This window comes from Hydra vulgaris, chromosome 03 (assembly GCF_038396675.1).
Source record: "Hydra vulgaris chromosome 03, alternate assembly HydraT2T_AEP".
NCBI lineage: Eukaryota > Metazoa > Cnidaria > Hydrozoa > Anthoathecata > Hydridae > Hydra > Hydra vulgaris.
Window position 1 is genome coordinate 22,359,061 of NC_088922.1, and position 27,173 is coordinate 22,386,233.

At 26.8% G+C, this 27,173-nt stretch overlaps 1 protein-coding gene across 3 annotated transcripts in view; it reads left to right on the forward strand.

Annotated features, from left to right (window-relative positions):
- The window catches only part of LOC100212254 (hexokinase-2), a 46,179-nt gene that overhangs the window by 4,310 nt on the left and 14,696 nt on the right, over window positions 1-27,173 (forward strand). Inside the window, exons 1-4 of one of the 3 annotated variants that reach the window (XM_065792653.1) lie at window positions 6,989-7,129; window positions 8,191-8,277; window positions 11,104-11,634; window positions 20,544-20,723. In XM_065792653.1, coding sequence (XP_065648725.1) covers window positions 8,227-8,277; window positions 11,104-11,634; window positions 20,544-20,723 — 762 coding nt within the window. In that variant the 5' untranslated portion in view covers window positions 6,989-7,129; window positions 8,191-8,226. Of the gene's footprint in view, window positions 1-6,988; window positions 7,130-7,436; window positions 7,458-8,188; window positions 8,278-11,103; window positions 11,635-20,543; window positions 20,724-27,173 lie in introns of those variants that run through there. The other 2 variants (XM_065792654.1, XM_065792652.1) reach the window with 2 other exon arrangements.

Consider the following 27,173-nt stretch of genomic DNA (forward strand, 5'->3'; position numbering starts at 1 on the left):
ATTTAAAAAGGAATATAGTCTATTATACATAACCCGCTCTAATATTTTAGAAAAACAAGAAAGAATTGAGATTGGTCTATAATTCGTAACATCGGAAGGATCACCTGATTTTAACACTGGAATGACTTTTGCAATTTTTAGGTTATCTGGAAAAACGCCTTGTTTTAGAGATAAATTAAAAATATGTAGTAATGGAATTGTAATTTGTTTTATTGATTTGATAATGACATTACTACTTATATCATCAAATCCTAAACTTTTATTGGGTTTTAATAAAGAGACTGCGTCTAGTAATTCTTTTTCTGTAAGTTTATAATTAGACATAACATTAAGGTTGGTTGAGGTTAAGTACGAACTAAAGTGTGATTGAGTAGTTGCTATATTAGATGATAAAGTAGGACCTATATTTACAAAAAACTGGTTAAGTGTTTCAGCGACTAAGGATTTATTTACAATTTGTTTGTTATTAAATTTAAGATTTAGAGGAAGTAAATTTCTGTATAAGCTTTTTTTTCCAATTACCTCCTTAATAATATGCCAAGTTTTTTTAGAATCATTTTTGTGCTTTATTAATTGTTCAGAATAGTAACGTTTCTTTGAGCGTTTTAAAATTGACTCAAATAGCCGTTTATAGTTTTTATATGTAGTTTCATTTTTAAGAGTTCTTTTTTTAAGAAACTTGTTATATAAGCGTTGTTTTTTTTTTGAAGATTTAAGAATGCCCTTCGTGATCCAAGGGTTTAAAAGTGTTTTTGTTTTGATTACTTTAGTAACTTCTGGGAATGCCTTGTTATAAAGATTAAGAAACTCTGTTAGAAAAATATCATACGCTTTATTGGCGTTTAGATTAAGTTTTAGGGTGTCCCAGTTAACACAGGATAGAAGCTTATAAAAATGACTAATAGAAGTGTCGGTTATTAAACGTGTTTTAATTATTTTTTCCCGTTCATTTTGGGCATTATATATGCATTTATGCGATAGGATAAAAATCGGAAAGTGATCAGACACGTCAGTTGTAAATATTCCTGTTCTTATATTTTCATTTATAAATTCATTTGTTATAATTTGATCTAGGAATGTTGAACTTTCCTTAGTTATTCGCGTTGGTTTATTGATTAGTGGAATATAGCTATTTTGAAAAATGGTGTTAAAAAAGTTTTTAATATATATATTATTTTAATAATCTAATATATTGAGATTGATATCACCAATAAAATATACAGCTTTATTCATAGACGATTTATTTTTAATTATTTTTTTAATGTGGTTTTCAAATACCTTAATGCTTCCTGAAGGCGGTCTGTATAAACCATGAATGACGATATTTTTTGAGGTTTTGTTAATAATTTCAATACATAACGATTCGTAATCGTTAGTAGTTGAACTTAAATTTGGTTTAACTTTGAATAATATTGAGTTTTTTATGTATATACACAAACCCCCACCTTCCTTATTAGATGCTCTAACTTGATGAATTACTTTATAATTAGGTAATTGAAAATTAGAATTGTTTTCAATGTTTTTATCTTTACACCATGTCTCACTTAGACAAATTATTTGAAATTTAATGCCAATTTTATATAAAAGTGTTTTTAATGACTCAAAATTTTTTTGAATACTTCTAATATTAATATGAAGCATTGAAAAATAGTTATCCTCCATTCCATTAGCAATTTTTTTAGAATTTGGGTCATAATATAAAGGGGTAATATTTTTAATTATTTCATCATTATTATAAAAATTAATATCAGGATCCGAATAGTTGTTTAATAGTATTGACTTTTTTGATACAAATGAATTAAAATTTATGTTTGTTAAAACAGTTTCATCAGCCATTTTAAATCAGAAATAACTTAAAGCAATATTAAAATTCAAAAAGTAATATAAAAACGTAAGAAAATCATTTATCATTATTTTTTTTTTTTATAAATTCTCTAACAATAAGCTTATCGTATATAACAACGGAATACTTACCATTTATCCTGTGCGATTGAAACAATGAACTTTATTACCTAGCCATTATCTAAAGGAAATGCGGTTGATATAGTGTTCATGGATTTTGCTAAAGCCTTTGATGTTGTTCTGCATAGGTATTTAATTCACAAATTGTCAGCTTATGGAATTATCGGTCACACTTTAAAGTGGCTTGAATCTTTTTTAAAGAACCGTTGACAAAAAGTGTATAATGACAGAATTTTCATCATAATGGAAAGATGTTCGGAGTGGTGTACCGCAAGGATCCGTGCTAAGTCCTATTTTATTTATAATATATATTAATGATATGCTAAAGTGAGTCAAAATGCAAAGTAATGTATCTTTGCAAATCAAACAAACATCACAATTATACAATTCCATCAATAGCAAATGAAATAATAAGTATATGATATACAAACAATGACAAGGATTTAGGTGTTATTTTATCTAGTAAGACAAAATACCATAGTCAAGTTATGTATGCATCAAATAAAGCAAATAAAATACTTGGAATTGCAAGCAGGACTTTCACCTATATGGATAGAAAACTTCTCAAAGCATTGTTTACAGCGTTTGTGAGACCTCATTTGGAATTTGCAATATCGGCGTGGAACCCTCACCAAAAAAATGACATAACTTTAATCAAAAAAGTACAGCATCGAGCAACTCGTTTGATTCCATCACTCAGAAAATTGGATAACAAAAAAAGATTAAAAACTTTGGCTATTCAATCTCTTATAGACCGTAGAGTTCGAGGTGACCTAATACAGTATTTTAAAATAATAAATGGCTTCGATATTGTAAATTGGTGCAACGTAAATTTGTTCTCTTATCTTAGAGATCATAACTTTACGTCATAACGTGACGTCATAACTTTAAACTAGTTAGAGAGTTAATAAAAAACAATGAACAGCGTCATCAGTTTTTTACAAATCGTGTGGTGAACACTTGGAATAAATTGCTTAAAAACATAGTCAGTGCCACAACTGTAAATAGTTTCGAAGCAAGATTGGATAAGTTTTTTGAATCTGAAAACCTTGAAGCTGATTAACGATGAAATTGGCTTTATTCCCATTTAATTAATTTATATAAAAAACAATTTGTAAATTTTTATGTAAACCGCCAAAACCAGAATTGATTACACAAGCTATAGCTTGTTGCGGTACAATAAATAATAAATAAATAATAACAGTAAATAAAATATTTATCGGAAAATTTATATTTTTACCTGATATTTTAATTACTAATTTGGCAAAAACTATATTCAATATTTTAAGCTTTTCGTTTTTGAAACAGATAAAAGAATGCCTAAATAAAGCTTTACGATAAAATAAATAAATCATCTAAATGAGTAAAAAAAAACAAAATTAAAAAGTATAAATGAAGATGCCAATGAAGATCAAAATCAACTGTCTATTTTTTTTCAATAATAGGTTCGCTAAACGTTTTATTCATTTTTTACTAATTTCGACTAAACATCGACTAAATCTGTGTTTACTGGGATAGGTCCATCAAACCAACCACCATTATAACCGTGCCTAATAACAGTTTTGTTTTCATGAAAGCTCTTCAGATTTTTATCAGTGAAGAGAAGATCAACAATTTTTCTTACATGGTATTTATATGTTATTTAGGTCGTGGAATTGTTTTGATAATTTCCTCATTCAATATCGTATTATCAGGGATCAAATAATAACATTTTTGTAATATTGTATTTGTGTATGAGGTTTGTTATGGTACTTTCTGAACTTATACTACTAGTTAATTAAAAGACCTTTGAACTTCTTTCTCATTCATTGGTCCATGAAAATAATAACATGACTATTTTCCAAGGATGATATTGATCATTTTGAGTAGAGAGGCCAAGGTAAACTTGTATTTTGTAAGAGCCAATTGTGAACTTGTATTGTAATGGTATTCTGGTTTATTGCTTAATAATGTGATGCTAATAAGTCAAAGACTTTTATAAAATCTTTAGAGATTTCTGTCCATCAATACCACACCTATAACAGAATTCAAATTTCCTGAAAGAACAGGCTTTAGTTACAAGCATAAATAAATCAGTACCTTAAAATGTATCTTTTTCAAAAAAGTTTTTACCACTCTTAAATGACTTTTTAAAATCGTATCCAAGTTGTGTAACCTGTATGTAATATTAGCATAGGTGTTCTTCTGTATTCCGGATCTTCCAACTTTTTTTTTATATATTTTTCATTATACCACTCACAACAACCCACAATTTGAAAGACAATGATTTGTCGCATTATCTTTCAAATTTGATAATGATTTGTTTCAAACCTTCCTGAGTTTCTTGAAATAAGGATTTCAGGAAGGTTTAAGACAAATCATTAAGAAAAATAATTAAGCTTACAACTACTTCAGGTACACTGCTCTATGCATCCAAAGGGCATAAAATCAGTTGTCATCTTCCAGGGCCGACAACATCGGGGGTCAGGGAGTACGTGCCTCCCCCCCCCCCCACTTTTTTTCTAAAGGGTTCCTTTTTTTTTTAGGAAATTCCAGATATAGAGAAATTTTTTTAGAAAATTTCTCTATATCTGACAATTGTGCCCCCCTCCCCCACTTCAAAACCCGTGTTGTTGGCCCTGTCTTCTTGCTTTGTTTTTCCCAACTTTTTGACTTGATGAGGATCATTTAATGAAGAAATTAACTACAGCTTTACTGATAGCCTTACCTTTCTGTTTTAAGTTTAGGTTTGATTTGCGACTGCCAAAAACTCAAGTTTGATAAGAACTTATATTTAAACTGAATCCAGGCTTAAAAAGTCTTCAATTAGCTGAGTCAATAAATTCTTTTTCTCCAAAGATAGAAATTTTTTTCTCAATTGACACAAAAGAAGCAGATTCATCTCATATTCTAAACGAAGTCTTGCTCTTTGCAGACTCATATTGAAACAAAACGTTTTTGCTTAGTATTTTCTATATTAGGTAATTTTAACGTTATAAATTAATAGTTTAATAAATTGTTTAATTTAAACAAATTATCAAACAATCGTTTGATAATTATCTTTACAACCCCTCCCCCCCTCCCCCCCCCCTCCCTCCCCTCTGGTTACGGAAAATTAAATTTTTGAAAAATAAAATCTTTACCTTAAAATTTAAGGCTTAAATGCGCTCATAATTTGTAGTTAGATTTCTAACTACAACAAAATATATTTTGGCGCTCAAAATATTCGGCCATCTGAAGTTTAAATTCTTCTCATGTTTTGAACACTTTACATTTTTAGAAAAAGTTTAAATATAAAAAAAGAATTTAACGATTTCTATCTCATGTCAACCTACTGGAGAGAGTGGCTTAAAAAAAACTGTAAACCTCTAAAAATAAGGAGCAGTTCGAAGGGATTTTTTAATCCATAATATAATTATCAAAAGATAAAAGATAACGAAGTTTCTCATTAGACATTGACACAAATTTATTTTGGAGAAATCATATTAATGATATCTCCACGAAAGTTGCTGAATGCATCGGAGTTCTCTATAAAGCAAGAAATATAATATGTAAATATTTATTCATTTATTGTCATATATGCGCAAATACTATATGAGGAAGCATTCATAGGATAAAGCTTAAATCTCTTTACCTTCATCAGAAGCCCGTAGCTCGCACAACAAATTTAAAAACCGCTTTTCTCACAAAAACGACTTTTTAAGAAAATAATTGTTTCAAATACATACCTACGTTTTTTTGTATTAAAATGTAGAGAAAATTTGTAACCAAATGTATTACAATGTATTATAGTTTCGTTGCAAATTCGCTATAGTATTCTTTTGACCAATATTGCTTTAGTAACAGTTTCTTTTATTTAGTTTTTTAAATATTAGTCTTTAATTATACTTAGTAAGTTAGGTAAATACATATATAATTGAGAAATTTGAATTTACAAACTTAGGTACCTTGCAGTCGCTGTCTTCCGCCCGTTCTAATTAATCAGTTCAATACAAGATTGGTGAAACTCGTAATTTATTCGAAAAAGCTACAACTTTTTATAAGTAATAATTTCTATATGTGAAAATTTAAACAAATTTTTTTATTTTTAATAGATAAATTCATGTTTGCTAAAAAAAACATATAGTCTCCGTATGTCTAAACAGCTTGTTATAAAAAGAGTATTTCTAACAATATAACCTACAATAGATAGATAGATATATATAGGATATAAACGATAAGATATAAACGATAAACGTCCATAATATAACGATAGATAAATGATAAAACGTGCAAAATTTGATATTAAACGTGCAAAAGTTGACTTTAAAGATTGTTCAAATCAATGAGTCTATGATTTAACTGAGTAAATTATTTAAGTAATTACAAATATGGTTTAGAATTTTAATTTATTGACTTTGAGAACTTAGCGCTCACTTCTATCAATAGCCAAGATTGAAAATTCCGTGATTTACAAAGTGATTTCTGTGCTTTCAAACGTGCGGTTAAGTTTTTTTTGTTTATCACCGAACTACAGATACGTTCACTATTAAACTTATTAGAGTTGACATTTCACTTAAGCGTGAAATTTCTATTTATTTTATTATCATTTAAAAGATTGATACTCAGAAAAATTCAATTTAGGAATTTTCATGTTTAAATTGTCAATTTTGCTAATTTATAAAATGCCGTTTTTTAATTTTTAAATAGAGTTTTAGTAATTAGTAACTGTTATCTTATCTTTTAAAACTATTATGATAATAGAGTTTAATACTAAGCTCATTAACTTAGTATTATAATATATCATTCTAATACTAAATTAATATAGTTACTATTAAACATCTGTTACTACTTATTCTACTATATATAAAATTTTCTATTATTTATAAAACTATTATCAATAAAAGTATTATCTATAAAATACATTATCTATTATATACATAACTTTATAATATAATAGAGTACTTTAATATAGTAGCTTTATAAAAAGTTATAATTAAAGACTTTCTGGTCTGTATATTTAAAATAAAATGATACTTGCTAATGTTCCATGAAATTGAAATTTAGTTGGGTTAAAACTTGGTAATAAAAAAGAGGGAGTTTTCAAATTTTTTTTGTTTTGTTTTGTTTATGCAGGAGGGAGATAAATTGCTCTTCAAAATTTGGGAGACTACCACAAAATGAGGGAGACTTGACAAGTCTGTTTAATGTTAGTACTAATTTAAATTGATATTTTATCAAAACTAGTTTTATAATAAATAAAAAATAAAAACAATAATTTGTTTTGGTAACATAACATATTGCCAATATGTTACATTACTAAAACATAATAAATACAACTTTAATTTTTGCATAATTTTAAATCAGATTAATTAATATGTAGTCCTCTTAAAATTGTTCAGCACATTCTACAGTTCTCCAGCACATTCTTCAGTTCTCCAGCACATTCTTCAGCCATCCTTTTTCAGATTCATACTGTATATGTAGACTATGAAAACCAATAATTACCACAATAAAAATATCAGGAGTATCATATGGTTTGTTTTTTAACCGAATTTTATTTTTTGTTATCAAAGAAAAATAATGTTTGGGTTCAATTTGCATATTTTTATAAATATATTTATAAACACATTTAAAAAAAACCTTGTCTTTAAAAAATTAGATTTTAAAAACTTTAAAAAATAAATAAATGTATGCAGGGTTTCTTCAAAAACACTAAAACCAAGTTTTTTGCTTAGTCTTTGAGTTTTGCGATTAATAAATTATAGACTCTTACACTGCGGTATTACTGTGAGTTGCAGTTTTTTCTTTTATCTATAAAAACAAATGGAGTTTATTGGATATGTATTAGATAAGGTTAATATTATTATTTGTTGTAAAAATTGCTACTGCTTTAGAAATGTACTGTTTGATAATTATTTTTGGAAGGGTCAGAGTTAGCATTAAGTTTTTAGGTCCCAATCTTGGTTAAATGTTAATTATGTACCAGTTAATATAATTTATGTTCATAACTACTATATTAGTTTATAGAAATATAAAATATTATATTAATTTATTCATTATCTAGAATTTTTAATTAATGGATTATGCAGGATTTACTTATAGTTTTAGCTTTTTAAGTTTTAGTATTGGTTTTATATCTTTGTTAAATAATTGTTGTAATAGTTTTTTTTTTAATGCTTTGATTATTATATATAATAAATCAGTGTTTTAATATAGTTTAATTTAAGTTGTTGATAATTGTTATATTTGTATTCAATTTATTTGTAGTTGTGGTAATCTTTATTATAATCATTAAATACTGACATGTATTTGTCACAGTTACGGCGTGCAGATTTGCCTGGAAGATGGGAGAAGGTCAGCACCTTTTTTAAATATTTTTTTCTATTTACTTGTTATTTTTATAAAACAAGATTTTTATAGTGTTTCATACGATAAATATCTTGTTTTAATTTACTCAATACTATAAACCTTTTCTTAGCATACAATGTTATAAAAATGTTGACGACATCTTTTCTTTCTTTTAGTTTTTCTTTTTTCAAATTCTTTTTCACTAAACATAAGATTGTTTAGTGAAAAATTCAAAGTTAAGATTTTAAAATTTATAACCTTTTTTTTATAAAAACATTGTGAAAAAATTATTGCTACAAAATGTCATTAAATATGATGATTTCAAGTCAAGTTTAAAAGTGCTGTATTTTTTAATATAAGTAATAAGTAATTGGCAATTATTTAAAACCATTATTATCTAAACTATCTGAAAAAGTTAGCAATTGTTGATAGGTCAGTTCATATATTTCAACCAATGGCCTGTGGAAAACCATCTTTGATTTTCCCAATTTTTACATATAAGTTAAATTATATTTAAATAGTAAGTAAATAAGTTAAATTTTAAATTTCTTCAGACTTCAAGTACAATGATTTAGAAATTATGGCCTAATAAACACAACACAGTGGCCCCCCTCGATTTACAAATGTTCAAAATAAACTACTTTAGAGCCTTATAAAATATTATATCTAAAAATACAATTTATAAACTTGTTATGTTCACACCAAAAATACCAAATAAAAACATTTTTAATTTAACCCTATTTTTCAATTATTAATGGCAGAGCCATGCTTTTTTTAACTTTAATAAATTCATTTTTATTGGGTTTTAATTTGAAAAAAATTATACATAGGTACTATAAATCAATTTTGCTAGCCCATTTGCTAGACCTTTTGCTTGCAAATTCATCAATTATATTATAGTAATTAATTGTCCTGGCAGTCGCATTTTGTATTGACAGTATAATTGCGTAGATAATTTTCAATTAATTTTTGTTTTGAAATGATTGCTCACAATAAGCAAATGGTAATGTGTATTGTTACACTTCTTCAATAATGATGCATACGTTCAGATATAATTCTTCCAAATTTTTTTCTAAAATAAACTCTAAATTCTATATATTAGTATAATTATCTTCGTAAATTAAGTAGTAAAATATATCTTAGAATAGAAAGTTCATTTTTAAATTTCACCTCACCAACATCTTCTAAGTGTTTGACCAGGTTTGTACAACTAATATTGAACTCATTCGCATTTATAGTTTTTAGCTTTTTTTACCAAAAAGAAAACTGAAAACCTGATTTAAAGAATTATATGACTCATATTGCTCTTGCAATAAATCTTTTATTATATCAATTAGTTTATTAAAATAAGATTGTTTAAACTTATCTTCAGCCGTTTGAATGACTACACTCATCATCAATTTCCGAAACGCCCTTATGTATATCAATATCATCACAGCATTCAATTGGTTTAGTTTCTTTGTCTGTTGGTTTAATTCCTGCATTTGGTATATCATCAATATTATCATATTTCTTATTTGCTTTGTATATTAAAAGTTTGCCAATCTCTTGAGATTATATACTCTCTGTTTTGGTAAGGATAAACTAGGTTCTGGTGATTTATCAAGACAATCTTTGTTTCTACTTGTTAACATTTGAGTATCACAAGAAGACTATTCAGTGAGCTGTGCTATAATATTTATTTCTGCCAATGATTCTCGTGCTTCTTTTATAATCAATTCATAAAATCATCAGGCGGTAATGACATAGCCCTATGTTGTAAATTTAATTGCAAAATTAATGCCATATCTATTTGCTGAAGCAATTGGCTATAAATGTAAAGCTTTGATAACAAGTGATACCAAATTGTTGTAAGCACAACAAGTTTATAAAAGTTTATTTGTTTTATGACAGTGACTGTAAAAAATTAATATAGATATTTATATTATGACGTCTGCCACCTGCCTAATATTGAACTGTTGATTTTTATATTTTTGTTAGAAAATATTTTTTAAAAAAAGTTTACAGCAAAAACTATGCTTTTCAGAGGTTGCCAAATTTATTTTACAAAACTTGCTAATATAAATTATACTTTGCAGGATATTAAAAATTGGATAAGTTAGTTTTAGTAATTAGTTTCTTGCTATTAAAAATAGCAATCTGGTTCATTAAAAAATAAATTCTGCTGTGTAAACTATACTTTGAAGCAAATATACTCCATTGTATCAAGATTTAGCATAAGTATTCTCAAAAAGTATACTTTTGTTTAAAGTGCTTTTGAATTTAAATATCAAAGCATGGCTTATAACATGATTGAAAATGTTCTGAAAAGTTCTGAAGTTGTTTTGTTCAAAACATAACTGCATTGTTTTACCAGTTCAATCCAAAAGTTTCTCAAACTTTGTAATTTAATTTTCTTTTTCTTTTTTAAATATTTTTTGTGTTCACTGAAAACAGGCAAAAATAATAAAGACAGGCTATGTTCTTATTTGTTTCTTGATTTTTACGATATTTAAGGATCATATTAGCAAAAGTGCTAAAAACAACCTGATGGAAATTAACTTTTGCATTGTGTTTGCATTTAGACAAATAAAATTAAGATAAAAGTTTCTCACTGCAATTGCAATTTTTTTATTTGCACAACGAGCATAGTTACATCACTTACAACATAGTGTATGACACTTTGACGTTATAAACTAAAAACCTGCATCCGCTACTGACACCCATTTTCTTTACTTTGTTAACATGTGACTATTGTCTTACGCTTTCAAATTGTGTTTATTAAAATATATATTTTGCAGCACTAATACATTTTGATATTATACTTTATATGATAAAAAAATTTTAACATAGGAAGAGTTGGAAAAGCTGTTTAATCTTTTTGAATTACAACGACCTGAACTAGAAAAATTGATAACAGTTTTTCAGAAAGATATAGCTGATGGTTTATCAAAGACCAGTCATGATGTAGCAAGGTGCAAAATGTTATTGACTTATGTTCAAGAAAAACCAAATGGGACAGAAAATGGTAACTTTTTTGCTCTTGACTTGGGTGGATCAAATTTCAGAGTATTACTTGTTCAAATTAATGATGGTATAATAAAAAAACTTCAAAGAACATATCCAGTGTCTAAAGATATTATGAATAGTTCGCGGGATGCGTTGTTTGGGTACATTGCAGAATGTTTAGCATCATTTGTTAAAGAAACACTAGGTGAAAATCATAAGCGTATTGAAGTTATAGGATTTACATTCTCTTTCCCTGTCAAGCAAACAAGTTTAACTAAAGGAACTCTTATAAAATGGACCAAAGGTTATAACATAAGTGGTGTTGTTGATCATGACATTATTCAGCTATTGTCAGAAGCAATTGAAAAGCAGCAGGTATAAAAACTTGAATATTGTTTATTTTTATCTATTGATATATATTTATATATACAGGCCTCGACGGTTAGCGAGAGCTTTAGCTTGCCCTCCCTCCCATAAAGCTGTTTAAAGGAGCAATTTACGGCTTTTGCAAAAGTATATTTTTTCTCTCAAAAGTGTAATTATCATTGTAACTAAAATAAAAGTCATTTTTATATTTTTATAAAAAAATTTATATAAAAAAGTTAGTTGCGTAATAAGCTGCAACGCTTTTTAAAAGGCACATGTTGCAAAAAATAATAATAAAATAGAGCGCCGATTTAAATGCAAATGTGTTTGATTAAATTGGACTAATTGATAAAAATAAAACTTAAATTTAAAATAAAATTAAAAAATCTAAATAATATTGATAAAATATTAAATAGTTTATCTGATAAAAAATAAAATTATTACATTCTAAATTATTGCATAATATTTTTTATTTTATGTAACAAGTTATATATTTTACATTTTAATTACTTTATTATATTAGTCACTTTTATTGTTGAATTTTTAATTGCTGTAATAATTCTTAAAATGCCTGCATTCTATTACAAAGAAAATGTAAAACATTTTTTATGAGCAGTAAAAACTTTTATAGCTCTTTGTCAGATAAGTAATGTTCATAAATAAATGGGTAGCTAGTGGGAAAGCCTGAAGACAATACTTGCCTAAAGAGTTTTTTTATGGTACAATAAATGACGATTGTTATGTAAATATTCTTGTAACATTAACATTACAAACATGCTTGTAACAAGTATAAAACCAAATTTTTTGTTTAATAAGCAATTTTTTTAATGAATAAACAAATAGCCCGTGCAAAAACCAAAAGCTCTCGTAAGAAGCTGTTTAGAGAAGCAGCTTGCATGGCTTGCCGTGTTTGTTTTAGAAGAGCTTTTCTCTGCTCTTGCACTCATTTACTCCCGTCGAGGCCTATACACACACATATATATATATATATATATATATATATATATATATATATATATATATATATATATATATATATATATATATATATATATATATATATATATATATATATGTATAAATATATATATTATATATATATATATTATATATATATATATATATATATATATATATATATATATATATATATATATATATATATGTATATATGTATATATGTATATGTATATATATATGTAAATATATATGTATATATATATATGTGTATATATATATATGTATATATATATATATATATATATATATATATATATATATATATATATATATATATATATATATATATATATATATATATATATATATATTTATGCACAAATGTAAATATTGGTTATTAATTTATAAATTAATAAATTTATATTTTCAAGTGTATAAATTTTATTTTGCTTTTAAGAAGGCAATTATAATAATAACTTTTGCTACTCAGTTACTTGTGATAAAAGAAATATTTGCATTTGTAGATAATAAGCAGAAATGTTTTTGTGTGTATAAAAATTGAACATAAAAAAGATTTTCTAAACCACATTAAAGTTTTATAAATTAAAACTATTAAAATGTTGAAAAAAATGAGTTAAAAGTAACAAGTAAATATATCTGTTCTGGATTAAAATAGTAAAATTTGTAAATTTTGCTTATAAACTACTCCTAAACTAACTAATCATTTCTAATCAGCATTAATTCTAAAATCAATCTAAAAGCTTAATGATAATATAAAAACTTTTTTTAAAAAGCAATTTCAAGACTAAAAAAATTATCTATTTAAAAAAACACAAAGTTTACCAAAAAAGTTCTTTAAATTAGTTTTGCCTACAGGCTTGATTGTGGTTTATCCAGCAATGGATTTTTATACAGTTATTAACATTAAGCACTTTTGTATATTAGCACTTTGGTAATAGGATAAAAAAAATTTATTGATTTGAAACTATAAATAATAATGAATTAATTAATTAATAAAAAATATATAAATAAATTATTAAAAAAAAAAGAATTTTCTTTGACATGTTTGGAAATTTTATAAGTTAAAAAAAAAAAAGTAAAAGATTGTTTTAAATTTTAAAAAAATTTGAATTAAATTTAATAAAATAAATTTAAGTTTAATAATATTTAATAATAAATTTAAATTTAATAATATTTAATAATAAATTTAATTTAAATATAATAAAATAAATTTAAATTAAAAGTTATTTTAAATATAAATTTATTTATAATTCTACGATTAATTACTGCTTAAAGTTTTCCGCATAATATATTTTAAAAGATTGTTTAAAGGGATCCTAAACCTCCGAGACATGTTGTGCTCAAAAATATAAATATGGGGGGGGGGGGGGGGGTGTCCAAAATTTTATATTTTTTTGTTTAACCAATTATTCTTAATTAATTTTTTTAGAAAAGTTCAATAAACAATTCGGTTTTTGCTATTATTTTTGTGGTTGACCTTCTACTTTAATTTTTAACATTATAAAAATAATAAAAAACTAGAAATCTTCACAATGTATTCTTTGTGTGTGAAGTTACGCAACTTTATTTTAAAACTTATGCAATTTAAATTTTGATTGGATAACTTTATATTATAATGAATGAAAGTTGTGTTTAAACTAAAGTAACTCTTATCTAGTGTAAAAATTTGTTTTGATTTACTTTGCTAGAAAATACTTAACCATTAATTTTGTAAACTGAATTTAGATACCAATTAAAATAAAAAATATTACAACAAGAAGTAACAAACTAATAAATAAATCAATTATAAACTAGTAAACAAATAAATCAAAATTAATAAATTTCTTTTGAAATCTCCTAGTAATTAACAGATTTTATCTTACAAAGTTGCCTTTACTCAGGGTTGTTTTTGTATTTGTTTTTCATAAAGTCAACAATAAATAATCTTTTGGAAATTTTCATTAAATAAGATTGACTTCTCAGTAGTCATAGAAACAGTTTGTATATAAGCAGCAAATTCTTGAATTGTATTATCCTTGCAAATAGTTTAGCAAAATTTAGCTATATTACTTCAACAGAAAATAAGAAAGTATTATGGGTTTAGAAAAAGATACAATCATGGAATAACTGATGTATTACATTTTTAATCAAGTTTTTGCAATTTATAAAACAATTACAATTAATATTGAATTTAAGTGTCAGCGAGGCACTCATTAAGTGTCAGATGGCACTCATTAAGTGTCAGTGTGGGACTTATTGCTATCGGCATCGGAAATTCGATCGATTACAAAAATTCTTTGTATGAGGAATTTTTGTATATTACCATGTGGTAATATAGTTAAATATCCAAACCTTTGTAAAATCAAGATTTAGGTAATTAGAAATATTTCGGGAAATGTGTCTCATTTTTAAAAAATTTAGAAATATGAAATACAACTGCAACCAGTGAAGAAACCACGGAGACAGAGCGGGTTAGCAAAACAAGAACTGTAAGCTTTACATTAGGCGTTCAAGAGATATTATATATTAGTTTGTTTAAAGTTACAAGGCAGCCCATTTACTTACAGATGTCAATAAATATATTGAAAAAGAGAAAGATCTGTTAAATGTCAAAAATGATTGATGAATGTGATATTTATTATAGTATTAATCAAAAATTAGTAGATCATTGCAGCAAAGATCTGCTTTATTTAAAATCATAATTATTGATAAAAATACAAAAAAACGCTTTCTTATGTCTACAGAAGAATAAGCTAATAATTTAAAGTTTCTACTTGACTTAGAAAGTCCTCACAATCACATACAATGACTTTTTATTTAGTTGTTAAGATGCTCCAAGAAGCACTAAGTGTCTTATCACAACGCACCGTGGAAGAGCAATTTCACTAGGAAGTTTACACCTACTTCCTTACCCATGTTGCCTATCTGGTCAGAGCCAACATTGAACCTCAGAATTCTTGGTTATGGGAAAGAACTCTAATCACAACCACAGTTGCAATAAAGTTATTCTGCATTTTCACTAGTAATTGTTACAAAGTGTTTCTTATATGGACTAATTTCATGTATAATGTCTAATTTTTATTGTATTTATAATTACACATAATAATAATATATTTTATTTATGAATCAAAAAAAAAAAACATTTACCACAGATTCTACTTCGATAATAATAATGATTTCATTTAATTTAACAATCGATTGTTTTGTCAAAATAATCACTTTTATTGATATTGAAGTAGAAGACCAAATATTTATAATGAAAAAAAATAAAATAAGTAATTCAAAATCAGGATAAAAAAGTTAATTTTGGACCCCCCCTCATATATATATATATATATATATATATATATTATATATATATATATATATATATATATATAATATATATATATATATATATATAATATATATATATATATATATAATATATATATATATATATATATATAATATATATATATATATATATATATATATATATAATATATATATATATATATATATATATATATATATATATATATATATATATATATATATATATATATATATATATATATATATATATATATATATATATATATATATAATATATATATATATATATATATATATATAATATATATATATATATATATATAATATATATATATATATATATATATATATATATATATATATATATATATATATATATATATATATACAACCATTGGAATGAGGTCGGCAATAATTTGCCGATCTCAATCTTTTTGAGGTCAGCATCAGGTCGGCAAAAAAAATTTGATACTAAGGTCTTACTATAAAACGTAGAAACAAGATCAGCAATTTTTTGCTAACTTCAAACACTTTTAGGTTGGTTGTTAGGTCGGCGTTGCCGAATGCCGACCCTTATTCCAAGGGTTGTATATATATATATATATATATATATACACACACACACACACACACACACACACACACACACACACACACACACACACTAACTCAAAAAGCAAGAGTAAAGTTGGAGGAGCTTATTAACCTTGAATGCAAATCTCAGTGTGATAGTGTAATAATGTCATATATGAATGATGAAAAAAATTTTAAATATTTATTTTTATTTTGAAATAGTCTTTTTCAACCAACATGTTTTTTTTCACATTATTTCTTTTAAATTTTGGAATATATAACTAAGATCCAATTGGTATGTAATAGTATAATACATACCAACACATTTAACTATGTTACACATTTAAAAGCGTACATAAACTAAAGTAATACATTTAACCTAAACTAGACAAATTTAGGGGTAAGCAGAATAATTCTGCTAACCAGCCTCGAACCCCTTTTTCATCTATTAGGCTAGCCTAAATATAAACTTGTGTTACACTGTTTTTGCATAAGATGATGAATGCTGGATCTTCTTAACTCTTCTCATAAGTTCTTTGCTTGTGCCTCCTTGATAGTGGTTATGCAACTCTTCCTGTTATCTCCTAATTAAGGTACAGCTAATGGTTCTGAGGTCTGGGTTTCCTGAACTTTGTGGTAGCTCTCAGAGAGGTTGATTCCATCAACAGCTGCAAAATATCAGAGTATTAACAGTGCCATGTTGTGCATGGATGTGTCCCTGTTAATGTTTTTGGTGCGCATTGTCAAGGCCACATATGGAGCTCTATGTTATGACTTATAGTTAATTAACAAGACTGAGAAAATTGCCAATTGCCAAAATTAACCCAAAATGTTAAACATAAAAACCATCCCCATCACCTAACATTTTTAACATATCTTTCACTAATATTACAAAGCCACCTTCCATCAGTTGAATCTTAACTCTTGCAAAATTCATTAGACTTACTTGCTCTTAGTGTGACTAATTTAAATTCTGCTATTCCTTATTCTGATCTTAGTGTTGATAGGTACTATCCTTTGATTCGCAAAGACTTCAATAGTCACCTATTTAATGTGAAATCAGGTTCGAATCCTTCGCTTATCACCTTTTCACTCTATCACCTTTCTCTTTGTTCTTTTTCATTCTCCTTCTTTCCAAGACTGCTTTCTTTTCAGATGTAATTTTTGATCAAATTGACCATGTCCTCTCTCTTAACCCCTCTGCCAATAATGTTGTTATTGGTGACTTTAATGCTCATCACACTGAATAGCTTGGCGCTAATGCCACTGACCTTGCTGGCACTAAAGCCTATAAATTCTGCATTTCTCAATATCTTACTCAGATAATTAACTTTGTGACATGTTTTCCTGACAATCCTAATCATTACCTACACTCCTTGATTTATGTCTGGTCTCTGATCCTAGCTTGTGTTTAGTTTCTCCTTTAGGTGGTTCTGACCATGCAATGATCTCTTTAAATCTTTCATCTCATACTTCCTTTTTAAACTCATCATCCTTTTTGGACTATCATTGCACTATTTACTACTATTATATTACTACTATTGTATTATTATATATATTACCTAACTGGGATTCTTTTTGTGATTTTCTTCATAACTGGCCTTGGGTTGATCTCTTTTCCCTTTCATCTGAAAAATGCGCCTCCTATGCAACCTAGATTCAGTAAGGAATAAAAGCTTTTATTCCATCTTGTGGGTTCCAAGTCAAGCCTCATTCTACTCCATGGTTTTCACCTCTTATGCAGCTGCTGTATCTAATAGTAATCATTTTTTTTATCTTTTTCAAAAGAACAACTCTTTTGAGAACAAACAGCTATTTATTATTGAAAGAAATCGATGTATAAAGGCACTGTTAAATGCTAAGCTCTATTATTCTCAGTTTACTAAATCTTGTATCTTATCTCAGAAGTTAGGCTCTAGAGACTTTTGGAAAATCTTTAACAAATGATGTTCTAACATCTCATTCTCCCATGAATGGGAGAATGAGATGTTTGACCATCTCCCATGGGACTAATCTTATTACCTCTCCCAAGGATAAGACAGAACTATTCTTATTGCAAAGAATTTTTCTTTTAATTCAATTCAGTTAACCCATTGTTAGACATTCAAATCACTCCAGCTTCCATTGCAAAAGTCATATCTCAATTAAACTCTTCTACGGTTTGTGGTCCAGATAACATTCCTGTCATTGTCTTACAAAATTGTTTTCCATAACTCTCTTTGATTCTCTCTAAACTGTTTAATAAGTGCTTGAATGAGTCTTGTTTTCCTGCTTGGTGGAAAATGGCATCTGCTTTTCCAATTTTAAAAAACTCTGGTGAACATTCTGACCCCTCCAATTATCATCCGATCAGTTTTCTTTCTTTTTTTAGCAAGGTCTTTGAGTCTTTGACAAACAAATTTCTCAGATCCCATTTTGAGTCAAATAACTTAATGTCAGATAATTAATACAGTTTTCAATTCTCTTGACTAACTTACTAACTGCTGTGACTGAAAGATTTTATTGTGCATTAGATGGAGGCTAGAGCTATTGCTCTTGACATTTTTAAGACTTTTGACAAAGTTGGGCATGCTGGTCTTCTCCATAGGCTTGATTCATATAGTCTATCTGAGAAAGTTTTTGAAATTATCAAATCGTTTCTTTCTAACCACTTTATTAAAGTCATCCTCTAAGGCTAACACTCTTCTTTATTTCCAGTAACTTCTGGGGTACCTAAAGGTTCTATCCTTGGTCCTGTTTTGTTTCTTATCTACATTAATGATCTTCCTGACCACCACCTAAAATCGCTCTTTTTGCTGATGACTCTACTTTATACTCCTGTATTGACAAAAATTCTTCTTTTTTTTGATCGCTTAGAACAGGCAGCCAATCTTCTGTAACAGATTGGGACTCACAGTGGCTTGTAAATTTTAACTCCAACAAAACTCAGTTATTTACTGCAAACAACTATCTGGTACTGTCGACATTCTTATAATAATGAATGGTAACCCTCTCACTGAGTCCTCTTCTTTACGTCTTCTTGGATTATCGTTTACTACTGACCTTTCATGGAAACCATATATGCAATTGATTGCTAAATTAACATCTGCTGAGGTTGCTTCTCTTTATCGTGCTCGCCATTTTCTCTCTCCTGATTCTATTTTCTACCTCTCTTATTATTCTACCTTTCAAATTTCTTATTCTTATTTCAAATCTCCTTGTATGGAATACTGTTGTCATATTTGAACTGGTTCTTCTAATGATGCTCTTTCACTTCTAGACAAGGTCCGAAAATGCATTGTAAACATAGTTGGAACCGCTCTATTTGTTAAGCTTGAGCCTCTTTCCCATCATCGTAAAAATGCATCTCTTTTTCTTTTCTACAAATAATATCATGGTCGCTGCTCAAAGGAGCTATCATCTCTAGTTCCATCAACTAAAACTCAATTGTGCTTCAGCAAAGTCTAATTCTTTTATTGTATCTGTCCCTGAATTTTCTAAACACCTTTATTTACTGTCTAGTCTTTTTTCCCCCACTTCAACCCTATGGAACTCTCTCCCATCTTCATGTTTTACTGATTCATACAACCTTCAACTTTTTAAGTCTACAGTCAAACGTTTCTTTGCTCAATAACTCTATTCTTTTTTTCTAGTAACTCCCAACTTATTAGTACTTGCTTTCAGCCTTGTTGGAAGTGAATCAGAATTTAAAAAAAAAATGTTTTCATAAAAGGTCTTTTTTTTTAATATCTTTATAGTTGTGCTAATAATTTTTATTATGTTTAAATAACTTTTAAAAATTAGAAACAAAGCTTATATTTCTTATTAAATAAAGTGAAGTTCACAGGTAAGGCCTATTTATTTTGGTCAGGCGACAAGGCGCCTGACCAAAATAAATAGGCCTTACCTGTGAAGTCACCTCAAAATTTCTTTTAAAAGTTAATTTTAATTCAACAGTTATTACTTATTATTATTATTATTGTTATTATTATTATTGATATTATTATTGTTATTATTATTATTACAAATATTATTCTAAGAAATGTTTAATGAAAATGTAGCATATAAAATACTTTGATAACTTTCAGGAAATTTCTGTTGGTAAAATAATCCTATTAAATGATACAACTGGTGTCATGATGTGTGGTGCATATGATGATCCTGAAGTAGAAATTGGGCTCATCTTGGGAACTGGATCTAATGCCTGCTACATGGAGAAGCTTGAAAATATAGAAAAATTTGAGGAGGTGTTGTCAGGACCTCAGCAGGTATAATTGATATATTAATGGAAGTCAATTTTAGTTTTATATCTAAAATGAGCAAACAAACTAAAAATAAACAAACATTTTATTTCAATAAAGTTGGACGACTTTTTAGTCCACTAAATTACTACTTAGTTTACTAATAGAAATCATAAGTAATTTAATCAATTTTAAAATAATTTAAAATTGAATTTAATTTAAATGTATAAATTAAAATAAAAATTAAGTAAATTAGTAAAATAAAAAAATTTAACTAGTTTTATTCTTAATTACAACACCATTTGAATTTTGAATTTTTTTTATTATTATAATGCTTTAAAAGTAACAACAATATAAATTAATATGCATGATAAATGACAAAGAACAATATCACCAGCATATTTTTTTAATAATACACTACTATATTGCTTTTTAAGGGTTTTTTTATGAACACATTATGTATATATATAAATATATAAATATATATATATATATATATATATATATATATATATATATATATATATATATATATATATATATATATATATATATATATATATATATATGTAAATTATGTTAGTGTATTTTACAAATAGAGTGCTCAATGTTCTAAAAGAACAGAGCAATAATTAATTAGTAAAAACCACTTATCTAACTTTTATCTTCGACTTGAAGTTTCACCATTGCTGGATCATCAGGAAGAGTACTCTTCCTGATGATCCAGCAATGGTGAAATGATATATATATAGAGAGAGAGAGAGAGAGAGAGAGAGAGAGAGAGAGAGAGAGAGAGAGAGAGAGAGAGAGAGAGACAGAGACAGAGACAGAGACAGAGACAGAGAGAGAGGCCTCGGTGGAAGTAAATGAGTGCGAGAGCGGAGAAAGCTCTCTTAAAATGAAGATGGCGAGCCATGTGAGCTGCTCCTCTAAACAGCTTCTTACGAGAGCTTTTGATTTTTGCACTGGCTATTTGTTTATTCATTAAAAAATTGCTTATTAAATACAAAATTTGGTTTTATACTTGTTACAAGCATATGTTTGTAACCCTAATGTTACAAGAATATATATGTAATAAGTGTTATTTATTGCGCCATGAAAAAATTCATTCAACAACCATGCCTTTTAAAAAGCATTGCAGTTTATTATGAAATTAATTTTTTATATATATAAAAGTAATGTGTTTTTCATTTTAGTTACAATGATAATTAAACTTTTGAGAGAAAAAGTTATACTTTTACGAGAGCCATGAGTTCCTCCCATAAATTGTTTTAGGGAGTGTGGGCAAGAGTGAGAGGATTAGCTCTCACTTCCTGCTGAGGTCTTTATATATATATATATATATATATATATATATATATATATATATATATATATATATATATATATATATATATGATTTTTGCATATCTTTTTATACAATTGAATTAATAAAGTGATTAAAAATTCAGATTTTATACATGTGAAGAATATTTAAAAGGGTTGGAAAATTTTTCAAAAATAAAAATAAATAATTAAACTTAACATGTTTATACATATTTTATAAAATGTATTATTTTGTCAAACAACAATCATAACAATGACTATTCTTTGTCAGAGATCAAACAAAATTGTTTTTATTTTTAGTTCATCAGATGAAGATTTTCCAGCATTTCTTTCATTGTTTTCTGACTAGTGCTAATCAATGCACATTATTTTGGCACAAATATTTTTTTATAAATTAATTCACTTTCAACAAACTTGCTTGAGCAGCAACCATGATTGTTTTTTAAAATAGAGAAAAAATGCAACCTGAAAAATACAACCTAGTGGCAATCGAATATAGACTTCAGCTAGAGCTAGGTCTAATAACATTTAGTAGTAGAGAGTAGTGGACAAGTATCTGGAAAGGTAGAGCCTATATAGTGTTATATATAACATTTAAATGCAATGTGTGCCTCATTAGAAGAACCAGCCCATATATGACAATAGTATTCCATAGCGGTAGAGAATCAAGTAAGATTATGGGGAGCACAATAAAGAGAGGCAAAGCTGTTGCAAACTTTGTAATAGGTTGTATGTATGACTTCCATGAGAAGCTAGTAATTCAAATTTAATTTAATCCAAGAAACATAAGATTTAGTAAAAGTGTTGCCATTTATCAATATATATCAATTCAAAAAGTGATGTAGTAGTATATTGCTCCCTTTATAAGTGAGAGGTTCCAAATTTGCATCTTATTACATCTCCAGTAATACCACAATCAATTAGTTTGTAAAGTGTTTTGGAATTAAAAGGTTGATTACAAGCTTTAGAGCAGTTTATATTACTTTAGCACCAGAAGATGAAGTGATTTTGATGTTTAACAGTGGATAACCTGTTTCTTTGAAAAGACAAAAAAAGTGTGGTCAATAGGTTCCAGAAATGCATTAGAGGAAAGATTTTATGCAGATAGTGCTGTCTTCTTTGGAGAGGTATAAGATCAAACCCATGTATGAGAGATGCAATTTAGACACACCATTGTTAATAACATCGTTAAAGATTTTCGAAAATTTTTTAAAACTTAACTTCTGAGATAAAATATGAGATTTAGAAATCTGGGAACAATGGAGCATCAGACATCTTTTTGCATTAATTTCTTGTAATAAAAAGAGATTTTGAAAAACTTTCTATAGAGAAGAGAGTGCAAATTCCGATTCTATGTTTAAATTACTAATTAAAAGTGTTAGAACAGAACATGTGGCTAATTAAATTAATAAATGTTAACTCAATCATTAAAATTTTTTGTAGCATTGTTTTTAAGTGAAAGTTTATAAGTATTTTTTTTGTCTCATAAATTCTTGTAACAATTTGTTTTGTATTAAATAAGTTTTATTTTTTTATAAATATTGATTATAAATATTAAATATTATTATAAATTTTGATAATAAACATAAAAAAACTTGAATGCATTAATGAAAGTTTTTAGCAAAATATAATGGTTGTAATTATAACTTAACAGTTTCATGCTAGCATAATAAATAGCTTACCTCAGGTTTTGAGCTAAACAATTAAATCAGTTTTTGTTTATGAAAAAAAAATTTTCAACATAATAAGTAGTATGGTCAAAGCTTGCTCAGCTTGCCAATTATCTGCATACATCAATCTTTTAATTTCAGTCCAAAAATCCTCCGCCCAATTTGGGTCATTAGCAGGGTTTTTGTCTCTCAGCACATATTTGATATTTTTGCGTTTTAGGTAATCTTGAACTTTGCTTGAATAGTGAACGGAAGCAAGATTAGGCCAGAACGAAATTTCGTCGTTTTTGTGAACCTCATTAATAAACTTCTTTAATTTAACCAGAAATTTGGGAATGAACACATCCTTGTCAACTTATTGGCCTGTAAGAGCAATGTAATACTTTAAGACTCCTTTCTTGGACAAGCTATCTAAACTTATACATTTGGCATGTATTTGCTTTTTCTTTTGAGTTTTATGTCATTAGGCAATGCATCTGAATCAGAAGTATAACACCTAGAAAACCCAGTGTTGCTTAAATGAAAGTATGACTCATCATCAAGGATGACAATTTAAAAAAAAATGGAGCCAGTTTTTGGCACTTAGGGTGCACAGCGGCTTTTTGAGCCAATGCTCTTTTTGGCGCTTTAGCTTTTTTATGAACACAAATGCCAGTCTTTTTGTTGATAATTTTAGAAATATACTGCGGGAAAGCATAAAGTGTCTTGGCTAAACTATACTGTGAAACATCATCCTTTTTTATGGATCAGCTTTTCTAGGCATTTTACCTGTTTAACAATAAGTGTTTTTGTTCTCATTTGGATGCAAATCCAAAATAGTGTACATTTGTTCTGGAAGTGCCTCTCGATTATCCTTCTGTGTAAAGCATCTTTATTTAAGTGCTGCATTTATTCTATTTACGTTATTACACTGTTTAAAGCAGAAATCAATGAATTAAGCACACCTCAAAGATAAAGTATAACCATAATAGGTAAATATAATGAATGAAAAGGTAAAAACAATTTGCAATAGATCGTTTATTTTCTTTAAATAAAGATACAAAAATTTAATAAATTTTTTTAAATCAAAAAATCAAAAAGATTACTAGGTCAATGTGGACAAAAACAATATAAATTTGTTAAATAAGCTGAAATTTGGCATTATGAGTGTTAAAAAACGCCTTATTCAGGCCTTCCCAGGAGAGGCGTGCGGTCGGTCGCTTTGAGTGACCACGCATATATATATTTTTTGAGAGTCTGGCCACGGTTTTTTAGCATATATTAATGACGCATTTTTAAAAAGGCGCTGAGAAAACCTAACTAAATTGTCGTATTATTTTATTATTTTTATTCATAATTTATTCTTATTATTAATATAAAAATATGAACATAAAAATGAAATGTATATATATATTTATACTTATTTAATAAAAAAAAATTTTTCTTATTACAATTTTTTTTTTTCAAGTCTAGTAAACATAAAAAAAAAATTTATTTATTTATATTTATATTTTATTTATTTATATTATAATTATTTATAATATATTTTTAGGTGTTGATTTTTTCAGCAACGATATTTAAGACAAGTCAAAAAAATAAACAGAAAATGTGACCGAAAACTTTTTTAATCTATTTTGAAAAATATGCTCTGCCGATGCGGGATGCGAACCTGGGTCTCCGCGGCGCTATGTAATGTCTCAACCGAATGAGCTAAACGTTCATACCTCTATCTAGAACCTTGTAGATAATAATTCTTCTAGAACTTAGAAGTTATTTTTCGTAGAAAGACATACTTATGTGAAAAAATTTAAAATTAGAAAAAAAAATATGTAAAATAAAAAAAAATTTATAAAGTTATAAGAAAAAAAAATTCAAAGAAAAAAAATATATATATATATATTATTTTTATGTTATTGTTTCCTTATTAATGAAAATAATAAATTATTAAGAAAATTACAAAATAATACAACGAATTTAATTTGATTTTTTCAGCGCCTTTTTAAAAATGCGTTATTTTTAATATATGCTAAATAAGCGTGGCCGAGTTATCCAAAAAAAAAAAAATATCCGTGTTCACTCAAGGCGTGCGACCGCACGCCTCTCCTGGGAAGGCCTGTTATTGATTGCGCATTGGGAAAATATTAGGGGCAAAGAGCTTATTATCTCCTACTTATGTTTTTTTAAATATATTTTGCATTGCGTAATTTATGGACGATCCTTAAACAAATGAACTTTTTAGTTGAATAAGTTTTAAACACACATTGAACAATAAATAAAGTGCTTAAAACCATTTTTTTTTATAAATAGTAACTTAAAAAAACTAAAAAACCAAAACAAAACTCATTTAATGTATTAAAAAAAATGTTTTTCTTTCAAAAGACATTTGTAATTACTTAGCTAAATACTTATACACTTCTACAAGTTAAATTTTACAGTGTTAACGCTGCTTTATTTTAGAATTAAATTTAAAAGATTTTTTTTATCAAGGATTACTTAAGATTTTTTAACTTTGTCAAGTGATAAATTTTTATAATAACACAATATGGCTCTTATTTGTTCTTGATTATGTAGAGAATTAATTAAACATAAAGAGCAAACAAATTATATGTCTAGAGTGAAAATTTATGTACAAAACAAGATAAATTGTGAAGCCTACTCGAAAGCTGCTACCAGCGTCTTGCTGTCAAAATTGTTAAATAATACAAAATAATTTTTTTAACAGAATCTTAATAAGGACAATAGTTATTTAATAACAATAAATATAACACAAAGATAATTCATAGTAATAGACCAGCTTAAAATATCTGAAATATTTAATTCATATTTTTAATGCGAACTTCACGAAATTTAGAAAATAAAATAACTCTACAAAATTAAAAAAGAAACTCTACAGTAATTTATGATGAAAAAAAAAATTGTTATATAATAATAAGTAACTAAACAAATTCTTTAGTAATCTATAATAAAAAAAAAGTTCTATAATTTGATAAAAAAAAAATATAAGAATTTTTAGATTTCTTATCGAAATTCTACAATGACATTAAATATAGATTTACTAAAATTCTTTGAATTAAATGCGCTTGAATAAATTATAAAGTCTGTAGATTGCAGCGTATTTTTTAAAGACTTTGAGGAACTGGCTAACATGGAGATAGTGAGCTTTGAGTAAAACAACAAAGTTTGTTTTTCTTCGCATACCTTTATTATTTTGTTTTACTTGAAAAAATTCTACCCAAACATTTTTTTAAATCATTCTTTTTAATATGAACACAACTTGTCTCGGCACTTTGGGATCTCTTTTACAAAACAAAAAGTCTAAAATTTTGCTTGAAGAAAGAAAAAAAATTTTTAGCATAAGAAACTCATAAATTGTTTATTTGGGCAATAATGGCAGTTTTATCATTTTAAGTCCTGCTACTGGTAACATGTAACCCAGTACAACCTGCTTCATGTCCTGCTGCCTTGTAGGATACGCTATTTTAGGCAAAGTCTAGGAGAAGCC